Genomic DNA, 12,018 nt, shown 5'->3' on the forward strand with positions numbered 1-12,018 from the left:
GATGCGGTTCAGGGGAGACATAGGGGGGAGAGATGCGGTACAGGGGAGACATAGGAGGGAGAGATGCGGTTCAGGGGAGACATAGGAGGGAGAGATGCTGTACAGGGGAGACATAGGAGGGAGAGATGCGGTACAGAGGAGACATAGGAGGGAGAGGTGCGGTACAGGGGAGACATAGGAGGGAGAGATGCCGTACAGGGGAGACATAGGAGGGAGAGATGCGATACAGAGGAAACATAGGAGGGAGAGATGCTGTACAGGGGAGACATAGGAGGGAGAGATGCTGTACAGGGGAGACATAGGAGGGAGAGATGCAGTACAGGGGAGACATAGGAGGGAGAGATGCTGTACAGGGGAGACATAGGAGGGAGAGGTGCAGTACAGGGGAGACATAGGATGGAGAGGTGCAGTACAGGGGAGACATAGGATGGAGAGGTGCGGTACAGGGAAGACATAGGAGGGAGAGGTGCGGTACAGGGGAGACATAGAAGGGAGAGATGTGGTTCAGGGGAGACATAGGAGGGAGAGATGCGGTTCAGGGGAGACATAGGAGGGAGAGATGCTGTACAGGGGAGACATAGGAGGGAGAGATGCAGTTCAGGGGAGACATAGGAGGGAGAGATGCTGTACAGGGGGGACATAGGAAGGAGAGATGCGGTACAGGGGAAACATAGGAGGGAGAGGTGCGGTACAGGGGAGACATAGGAGGGAGAGATGCTGTACAGGGGAGACATAGGAGGGAGAGATGCTGTACAGGGGAGACATAGAAGGGAGAGATGCTGTACAGGGGAGACATAGGAGGGAGAGGTGCAGTACAGGGGAGACATAGGAGGGAGAGGTGCGGTACAGGGGAGACATAGAAGGGAGATGTGAGGTACAGGAGAGACATAGGAGGGAGAGATGCTGTACAGGGGACACATAGGAGGGAGAGGTGCTGTACAGGGGAGACATAGGAGGGAGAGATGCTGTACAGGGGAGACATAGGAGGGAGAGGTGCAGTACAGGGGAGACATAGGAGGGAGAGATGCTGTACAGGGGAGACATAGGAGGGAGAGATGCTGTACAGGGGAGACATAGGAGGGAGAGGTGCAGTACAGGGGAGACATAGGAGGGAGAGATGCTGTACAGGGGAGACATAGGAGGGAGAGATGCTGTACAGGGGAGACATAGGAGACAGACAAACATTTCCCAGCCCTTCCTTGTATTAGCACAAGTGGATTTAGCTATTAAACAAAATGGCAATGTTACACCATCAACCCAATATACAGTACATCACTTCTGAGTGTAATGTCTGTCTAACATGAATGTATTTAACAGGATGCAATAGAGAAGAGACTTCAGGAAAATATGCATCACTTGACTTTGAAAATAGACAACACTGACTATGTCCAAAGACTGGAGGCAAAACTAAGTAAACTCAAGCATGCCGAGGAGAAAATGGCCGCCAGAGTCACAAGACTTGAAAGTGAAATGTGGGACGAGATAGAGAATATGAAAAGTGAATACAGAGCAGGCAAGTTCTCCCTCCTACCTTTGCAGTTCTGGCATTTCACAAGTGACGTATTCAGACATTATATTGGCCAGAAAAGTACACTAGATGTTAATTAAAGCACAACAAATCAACATGTGGGAATAACCGGCATACCTTTAGTGTGTGGGAAGTGGCAGAAAAATGTTCCTTATAATTACATTATCAGAGGAGCAGAGAAGTGTTCTTCAGAGCTTATGTTTGAACTTCTCTATATTCCAAACTAAAAATATTTTAAATAATATGAGGTATCTGGTCAGTTTTCACACAGTATTTTTAAAAGAACTATGGCAAGAAATGAAAGGTATACTGAGCTGTCACCACACACAAAGCCCAAATCTTTTTGTTTTGGATAGAGTGGGGATGCTTAGAACCATAGGTTGCTATCTGTGTTCCTGACGTGTAGATGTCCCCAATTCCTGTCCTGATAACACCCTGTCATTTCCTAAAACCAGATTGTCAGGACAGAATGCAACAGGCCTCATGCACACTGGACAATTTTACAGATGCTGTGTTTGGCTTCAGACGTTTTTTTTCTACAGCCAATAAACTCTCCAGCATGTTATCCTATGTGTCCATGCACACATAGGCTGTTATCAACTGTTTTTGGCTGGGGCATTTTTTGGCTCCCCAAAATTAGTGGGTTCCGAGAGGAGTTTTTCAGTTGTAAAACCGCTCTGACATCAAAAATGCCGAAAAATGCAGATAAACGCTCAAAAACGTGGCTCACCAGCGTTTTTTAACGTTTTTGATCCTATTGAAAAAAAAAAAAAAACACTTAAAAACGCTAATGCTAAAAAACGCTATTGCAAAAATGTTGAAAAACTCACTGCAAAGCTACTGGCGTTTTTATAATGTTATTATAACGTCCAGTGTGCATGAGGCCTAAATCTCTCCAGTGACCAACCATGCAGCAGTAACTGGAAGAATCAGAGCTTTACCAATCAGAACACTCTGCAGGAATTTTTGGGAGGCTTGTGCCTCTAGGTGCCAGTACTTCATACCTACAGTGGCTTGTCCCCCTCTCCACATGAAAGAGTCTCTGTAAGCTTGTTAATTAAAAAATAATTTAAAAATACATATTTAACATTTCTAGGTATCTGATGTATTCTGTTTGGACATGCTCAGTGGCGGCTGGTGCTCAAAATTTTTGGGGGGGCACAGACAATCTAAAAAATACTGAACTCCCCCCAGATCAATTGTAGCCTCACTGTGCCCATCAATTCCAGCCTCCCTCACTGTGTCCATCAAATGCAGCCAATGTGCCCATCATATGCAGCCACTTGTGCCCATCAAATGCAGTCACTTGTGCACATCATACGCAGCCATTGTGCCCAAACGCAGCCACTGTGCCCATCAAACGCAGCCACTTGTGCCCATCATATGCAGCCATTTGTGCCCACCGACCCCCCTTCCACTTGCGGGGCTCGTGGCTCTGGCAGCACACCCAACCCCCACGCGCGGCTCTGACAGACCCCACTGGCACTTACCGCCAGGCAGCAGCTTCTCTCAGTGCAGTGAGTGCACCAGAGTGGCAGTGACCTCCGCTCCAGAGTGTGTCACCTCCGCTGAGTCTGCTCCTCTTCCTAAATGCCAGGCATCCAATAGGGTGGCTTGGCGCTTTGGCCAATCAGAAAACAGGTCTGACGCCTTGCCTCCTGATTGGCAGGGAGGAAGGTTAGAGTGAAAATAGCAAAAATTATTTCTCTATCGTCACACAATTGGGTGGGATCAGGGCGCAGAGCCCACCTATTTTGAAGCCTATTAGAGCCTCTGGCTCTAATCAGGTGCTTAAAAAAGTACCACCCCCTCCAGCCCCTGCCATAGGAATCCATGTGTCCGGCGTCCTGAAAGGGGCCGGGTGCATGGATGAAGGGGGGCGGTGCCTGTCCGCCCACAGTGCCCGGGCCGCCACTACATGCTCATTATCCATTGCTGAGGACATGCAACTTTAATAAACAAGAAAAAATCGCGCTGAGTAAAGTCCACAGTGAATGAAATTGAATGAATTAATTATATGAAAAAAGTCCCAATATTGTATGAACACCGCACATAGTGATTATCTGATCGATTGAATTCAACATATACTGAACACCATGTGAAATGAAGGCTTACCAGATAGCAAGCCAAAACATGCAGATGGCCGTAACCCCAGCCTGGGTTGTAGATCTTTAAACCAGGGAAAATGAAATCCTCTCACAGCAGGAAATATACCATCCGTGGATATTGGTATAAATCAAAAAATAATAACATAGCGTGATACTGTAAAAATTGTGGATAGTGTACACTAGGTACAGATGCTCTAGATTTATGAGCAAGAAAGGACAAACTATCACCAATGTGAAAAGACCAAACTTAAGTGACCCATCACCACATGGAAGGCCTCCTTACCAAACGCTAGAAGAAACAAGTAGATATTCCCTTCAGGAAAGCAAGAAGTCAGCTGGCGCCAGACAGGACAGGACTGGGAGTGGATCAAGAATATTAGGGGCTATCCTAACCTTTTGGTTCACGCTGTGAGCGTTATTAGTGTCTGACATCCAAGTGTATGTTTGAGCCCAGCTGACTTCTTGCTTTCCTGAAGGGAATATCTACTTGTTTCTTCTAGCGTTTGGTAAGGAGGCCTTCCATGTGGTGATGGGTCACTTAAGTTTGGTCTTTTCACATTGGTGATAGTTTGTCCTTTCTTGCTCATAAATCTAGAGCATCTGTACCTAGTGTACACTATCCACAATTTTTACAGTATCACGCTATGTTATTATTTTTTGATTTATACCAATATCCACGGCTCGTATATTTCCTGCTCTGAGAGGATTTCATTTTCCCTGGTTTAAAGATCTACAACCCAGGCTGGGGTTACGGCCATCTGCACGTTTTGGCTTGCTATCTGGTAAGCCTTCATTTCACATGGTGTTCAGTATATGTTGAATTCAATCGATCAGATAATCACTATGTGCGGTGTTCATACAATATTGGGACTTTTTTCATATAATTAATTCATTCAATTTAATTCACTGTGGACTTTACTCACCGCGATTTTTTCTTGTTTATTTTGTTTGTGTTTTTTCACATTAATTGCAGCTTTTTTGGGGGGCTTGGTCCACCCTTGTTGTGTATTGGACTAGTGCAGTTTTTTTTCCCTTTATATGCAACTTTAATGGTTGTAGTGTAACAAACATTAATTTTGTTCCCATAATTAACTAAAATAAAATACCTTATTCCAATAAACTAACACTGAATTAGCATAATAGTTATTTTAGGGAGGTGTTTTAGTATGCAAGTTGCTGAGTCCCATATTATTGTGGAAGTCGGCAGCAGAAACCAGTGAGAGTGGCCGGGGACCCAGGAGAAAGGCACATGTAGCAGTTTTATATTACTCTCTAAAGAGCTGACTTTTAATTAGTGGAGAGAAACTGACATTTAAAATGAGTCCCATACCTAGGACACCAAGGTTTATACATGTAATGTGCTTTTTGCCAACAGGATTTCAAGCTATACAAGAGTCTTTGAATTCCCTTCAACAAATCCAAGAGACCAAAGTGAAACTGGAAAGCAGGAAAGTCCACAAAGACATCAAAAAAATTCAACGCAAGATTGTAGAATTGAAAGACATTTGAAATGATTATGATGTAGCGGTCTTACCATAATATAATATAATATAGTACACACAAAGCATAATATCAATGATGTTTGCTGTGTATTAGGATACATGAGAGTTTAAAAAGATACATATGGATGGGCTTTGTGGACATTGTATTTTATCCCCAGTGTGTTACAATGAAGTATTTCACCTTATGCAACAGATGTTCATTTCATGTCAGTTGTTCATTACATAATGTTTTAATCAACAACGTGCCATGTTTTCTATCTTCTTTAGTAATAAAACACATCTTATCTTGATTGCTCACACAGATGCTGCTGGTCAGTAACTCTCATACATCCAGCAATTAGCTTCCCTATATAATTCACACAGGAAGATTTTGGACCAATTCCAAGTTCTTATTTTAACTGAAGCCCTGATGAGCAGGAAGGGGGGTTCTGACCCCAGAAAAAATGTGTTGGCTGTTTTTTTTTTTTTTGTTACTGTAAACCAATAAATGCATTTGTACTCTTTTATGCTTTGGTCTGGTAATCCTTCTATTGGTGCATTGTGGAACAGTAAGCAAAAGGCTTCCCGCAAGCTAAAATCTACTGCTAAAGATATTTGGTCAATGCAATCAGTGACTGGAGGTCAATGTTCACATTGGTCATACTCAAAGTGGTACTTAAGGCAAAGTATTAAGATATACTGCAGCAGAGCGGCCCTCCTGCACGAAGTCACGTACCTGTATATGATTTTGTGCACAGGGTCTGTGCGATTGGACACAGCGGGAGCCAATCAGCGGGTCTGGTGGACGCAATGTCAGCCAGGATCCATGATCATTGACAGGAGAGGCAGAACAGCAGTCTGCCTATGTAAACAAGGTAGATCGCCGATCTGTTAGATATATATATATATATATATGTGTGTGTGTGTTTATGTATGTGTGTGCGTCTGCCTATGTAAACAAGGTAGATCGCCGATCTGTTAGATATATATATATATATATATATATATATATATGTGTGTGTGTGTGTTTATGTATGTGTGTGCGTACATGTGTGTTTGTATATGTGAGTGTGTGTTTATATATACAGTATATGTGCGTGTGTGTGTGTGTGTGTATATATACAGTATATGTGTGTGTGTGTGTGTGTGTGTATATATACAGTATATGTGTGTGTGTGTGTGTGTATATATACAGTATATGTGTGTGTGTGTGTTTATATATATATAAAATGTGTGTGTGTACGTGTGTTTACATGCATGTATGCACATTTTTTGTATGCGCTTTTAATCCTGACCCCTATATGTGTACAATCAGAACTGATTTTTCCTTCTGGACTTTTTTTTGTCTGTCCCTTCTCTGGGGAGTGCAACATTCTTATACCATTTTTATGGGAAGTCCACTCCTATTCTTCAAAATGCAAAGTCCTCCCCTCCACTTGGTCGAGGTTGGGAACCATGTGCCAATGCACAAGACTGTGTAGTGTGTGTCCTTCTTATAGCTGAGATATCTTCTGTTGTCATAGGTGTGCGCAAACCATGGCATTAGGATGTGCACCCAAAGCTCAAACATTGTCTGTCTGTCTGTCTGTCTGTCTAACTTTTGTACAATTTTTCTTTTTTTTTTTTTACAATTTTTTATTTAATAATAATAATATAATGTTAATATATATGTCTCACTTTTAAGACAGAGATTCCCCTGTCCCTTCTTCTGCAACCAAGCAGCATGGGGAATCTGTGCAGAACAGAGTGATTAGGGTGTGCCCAGGCACACCTGGCACATCCTGTGCGCACACCTATGTCTGTTGTTATGAAAGACACATTGAGCCTTGGCTGTTTACTGTCAGACAAAGCACTTATTTTTGACCATAGGCTTGTTTAACGTGAAAGGTTTTGTCATTTTTGTGTATGCAGTTAGGCTCAACGCAAGCATGGTTTTCAGTAGATTTAGATCTCCTCCGCCATATGTGATTCTATTATTTTATAAGTTTGTGGAGATGTATGACTGCATTATCCCAATGTCATCTTACAATGTTGTTTATACCTTTCACTTAAAAAAAAGTTCAATAAAAATCACTGGAAATAAAATGAGCAGTAGATAAAGTTAGTACAAGTTGTTTGGTGGATTAGCAGTAAAGTGCTCATGTTTTACATTTACAGACCTATAATATTACAACTTCAGGTCAAGGACCTGTAGAGGTATTTCTAAAAAATAAAAAAAAAGTAGTGATGAATCCCTGGTATTTGCATTATATGTGAAACCTCACTTTGAACAGTATCAATAATGGTCAGGTTAAACTGAAGCGCCTATGGATCACATCACAATAAAATAAACCCAGTGGAAGCTTTTTCTTTCCCCATCGTGGCACATCAAACAAGGTCAAATATAGTAGTTAGCAGGAACGTGAAGTTGATAGATTATACAGTATCTTTTAATCCAAGGCGGGTTAGTGTGTGAGTACTGGTGGAATTGCTCATTAGGGTGAATATGTGCATACATGACGTCATTGCAGCAAAGATCACTTACATTCAACCAACCTCAAAATCGAACAGCAGGGAATGAGCTGGAGCAGCACATCATAAATTGTAATGCCCCGTACACACGGTCGGACATTGATCGGACATTCCGACAACAAAATCCATGGATTTTTTCTGACAGATGTTGGCTCAAACTTGTCTTGCATACACACGGTCACACAAAGTTGTCGGAAAATCCGATTGTTCTAAACGCGGTGACGTAAAACACGTACGTCGGGACTATAAACGGGGCAGTAGCCAATAGCTTTCATCTCTTTATTTATTCTGAGCATGCATGGCACTTTGTGCGTCGGATTTGTGTACACACGATCGGAAATTCCGACAACGGATTTTGTTGTCGGAAAATTTTATAGCAAGCTCTCAAACTTTGTGTGTCGGAAAATCCGATGGAAAATGTGTGATGGAGCCCACACACGGTCGGAATTTCCGACAACAAGGTCCTATCACACATTTTCCATCGGAAAATCTGACCGTGTGTACGGGGCATAAGAGTGGACAGCCAGCTGATAGTATTTTCTCTGTTGTCTGCAACTGCTCACATCAGGCAAGGTACTTCATGGATTAAGGAAAATCTTTTGCTCTGTGGCATCGTTGGCATGGCTTGACATCTGTAAAGGTTGTCTGTCTTTTCAAAAGGAAGATGGTAATTGGGCTATTTTCTATCTTTAGCTCATCCTTGCTCTTGGCCAATCATAAAATCCTGTCTTATGCTTAAAGTGTATATAAAACCATACACTTGTGCTGAGTAGCTGTACATTCAGGAAAACTAGGTTTTCCTGAATGTACAGCTATTCAGCACAACATCACACCAGAACCTTTCCCAGCTACAAAGATCGTGCGAGGAGCCTGTGGGACGCAGTAGAACTGCCAGAACTACTTCCTTATGATGAGCATGACTCCCACTTATATCTTGACATCCCTGCTGTGAACATACCCAAGACTGGTCCTCCCAGTGCATAGCCTTGTGTGCCTTGCAGCCTTCGGCCTGGCTCTCCCTCTAGCCATCAGTCTCTTCCCACAGGTGTCTGAGAACGTCTATGCTGACAAATTGGAAGCAAACGTTTGGATCACAGCATCTGGAGAAGCATTATCTATCAGGACTGGATTCGGGCAGACTCCCCAGCTACATTGATTGATAAAGCGATACATACTCCAGTTTGAGGTAAGAGTCCAGAGAGCATTAAGTGGTGTTCATGAAGACCTCTTATTGAAGAATTCATTTGATACACATTTATCATCTTATTTATTGGTGGATTATAGACTCAATGGACTATTTTAATATCACATTTATATTATTGTAGTTTGGTTTTGATACCATTGGCATTATTTGTGATTATCACACAGTGTGTTCACTGTTGTACACTGTGGTTTACCATTCATGCACAGTCTGCTGTACCAGTACAGTTTTTCAGTACTTTCATTTAGCACGGATATTTGCGTATTTGATTTTATTTGTTTCATTTTGCACTTTATTATTATTGTATATTTGCACAGAGAATACTCATTTTTTGCACAGACATAGTCGCATATTTGCACAAGATTTATATATATATATATATATATATATATATTAATATATTTTTAGCACAGGATTGTATAGGATTGCACAGGTCCATATTTACTCATAGTTTAGTTACGCTGACCACATTTTAATATATACCCATTTTTAGTGCACTGTATACACTTTAGGTCTGGCGGCACTTTCTTATTCGTTAGATTAGATTTATTAGATTGATTCACTTGATAGCGCAAAGGACTACACCCTATATCCAAATACACATATATATATATATATATATATACAGTATATATACATACACACACACACACACACAGTGCCTTGAAAATGTATTCATACCCCTTGAAATTTTCTACATTTTGTCATGTTACAACCAAAGACGTAAATGTATTTTATTGGGATTTTATGGGATAGACCAACAAAAAGTGGCACATAATTGTGAACGGGAAGGAAAATGATAACTTGTTTTCAACATTTTTTACAAATAAAAATCTGAAAAGTGTGGCATGCATTTGTATTTACTCTGAAACCCCTAACTAAGACCCCTTTTACACTGGGGCCATGTTCGTGGTAAAACACTGCTCATTTTAGCTGCGCTTTACCGCTGTTTAAGCGGCGCTTTTCGGCCGCTAGTGGGGCACTTTAAACCGCAAAGAAGGGGTTAAAAACTCCGGTGTTGCAGTGCTTCTGAAGCGCTGCCAATTCATTCCAAGGGGGAAGGCGGTTTTAGGAGCACTAAATACAGCGCTCCCATCCCACCCCAAAGATGCTGCTTGCAGGACTTTTCGTAACGTCCCGCAAGCGCACTGCCCAAGTGTGAAAAGTCACTAAATTCTAGTGGAACCAATTCCCTTCAGAAGTCACCTATTTAGTAAATAGAGTCCACCTATGTTTAATTTAATCTCAGTTTAAATACAGCTGTTCTGTGAAGCCCTCAGATGTTTGTTAGAGAACCTTGGTGAACAAACAGCATTATGACGACCAAGGAATAAACCCGACAGGTCAGGGTTAAAGTTGTAGAGAAGTTTAAAGCAGGGTTAGGTTATAAAAAAATATCCCAAGCTTTGAACATCTCACAGAGCACTGTTCAATCCATCTTCCAGAAATGGAAAGAAGTATGGCACAACTGCAAACTTACCAAGACATGGCCGTCCACCTAAACTGACAGGCCGGGCAAGGAGAGCATTAATCAGAGAAGCAGACAAGTAGCCCATGGTAACTGTGCAGGAGCTGCAGAAATCCACAGCTCAGGTGGGAGAATCTGTCCACAGGATAACTATTAGTTGTGCACTCCACAAATCTGGCCTTTATGGAAGAATGGCAAGAAGAAAGCCATTGTTGAAACAAAATCCAGTTTGCAGTTTGCGAGAAGCCATGTGGAGAACACAGCAAATGTGGAAGAAGGTGCTCTGGTCAGATGAACCAAAATTGAACTTTTTGGTCTAAAAGCAAAATGCTATGTGTGGTGGAAAACTAACACTGCACATCACCCTGAACACACCATCCCAACCGTGAAACATGCTGGTGGTAGCAACATGTTGTGGGGATGCTTTTCTTCAGCAGGGACAGGGAAGTTGGTCAGATTTGATGGGAAGATGGATGGAGCCAAATACAGGGCAATCTTAGAAGAAAACCTGTTAGTCTGCAAAAGACTTGAGACTGGGGCGGAGGTTCACCTTCCAGCCGGACAACGACCCTAAACATACAGCCAGAGCTACAATGGAATGCTTTAGATCAAAGCATATTCATGTATTAGAATGGCCCAAAGTCTAGACCTAAATCCAATTGAGAATCTGTAGAAAGACTTGAAAATTGCTGTTCACAGATGCTCTCCATCCAATCTGACAGAGTTCGAGCTATTTTGCAAAGAATGGGCAAACATTTCACTCTCTAGATGTGCAAAGCTGGTAGAGACATACCCAAAAAGACTTGCAGCTACAAGATATTGACTCAGGGGGGCTGAATACAAATGCACGCCACACTTTTCACATATTTGTAAAAAAATTTGAAAACCATTTTCCTTCCACTTCACAATTACGTGCCACTTTGTGTTGGTCCATGATATAAAATACATTTACATTTTTGGTTGTAACATGACAAAATGTGGAAAATTTCAAGGGGAATGAATACTTTTTCAAGGCACTGTATACATACATGCATACAGTACAAAAGTCTTAGGCAGTGTGAAAAAATGCTGTAACTTAAAAAAATTGAAACTTACCTGAACCCATGTTTCTAGGCAGTCTTCCTAATCTGCCTCTTCCTATTCCGCGGCATGTCCTGTTCCTCGGTGAGCGGCCGTTGCCTTCTGGGAACTGTGTGTGTTCCCAGAAAACCACGGGGCCATTCACAGAGCTCCGCGCCGCTCGCGCTCGCGCAGTAGGAAACTGGCAGTGAAGCCGCAAAGCTCCACTGCCTGTTTCCCTTAGTTAGGATGGCGGTGCCGGGACCCAAGAGCCGAGGGACAGGTCGGCCTCGGGCGGCCGACATCGCGGGCACCCAGGACAGGTAAGTCTACTTATTTAAAGTCAGCAGCTACAGTGTTTGTAGCTGCTGACTTAAAAAAAAATGTTTCGCTGGCTGGAATCCCGCTTTAAGAATGCTCTCAAAAATAGAAGTGTTAATAGTTTATGTTTTTATCAATTAACAAAATGACAAGTGAACAGAAGAGAAATCCAAAGCAAATCAATATTTGGTGTGACAACCATTTGCCTTCACATCAGCATCCGTTCTTTCAGGTACACTTGCACACAGTTTTTAAAGGAACTCAGAGGGTAGGTTGTTCCAAACATCTTGGAGAACTAACCACAGATCTTCTTGATGTAGGCTGCCTCAAATCCTTCTGCC

At 42.3% G+C, this 12,018-nt stretch overlaps 1 protein-coding gene across 1 annotated transcript in view; it reads left to right on the forward strand.

The window, feature by feature from the left end:
• Positions 1-5,642, forward strand: part of FAM81B (family with sequence similarity 81 member B) — an 89,739-nt gene extending 84,097 nt beyond the window's left edge. The window contains exons 8-9 of the mRNA XM_073624526.1: positions 1,318-1,513; positions 5,012-5,642. Of these exons, the coding sequence (XP_073480627.1) occupies positions 1,318-1,513; positions 5,012-5,145 (330 nt within the window). The 3' untranslated portion in view covers positions 5,146-5,642. The remainder of the gene's footprint in view (positions 1-1,317; positions 1,514-5,011) is intronic.
• Positions 5,643-12,018: the final 6,376 nt, after the last annotated feature.

Source organism: Aquarana catesbeiana, linkage group LG01 (assembly GCF_042186555.1).
Source record: "Aquarana catesbeiana isolate 2022-GZ linkage group LG01, ASM4218655v1, whole genome shotgun sequence".
NCBI lineage: Eukaryota > Metazoa > Chordata > Amphibia > Anura > Ranidae > Aquarana > Aquarana catesbeiana.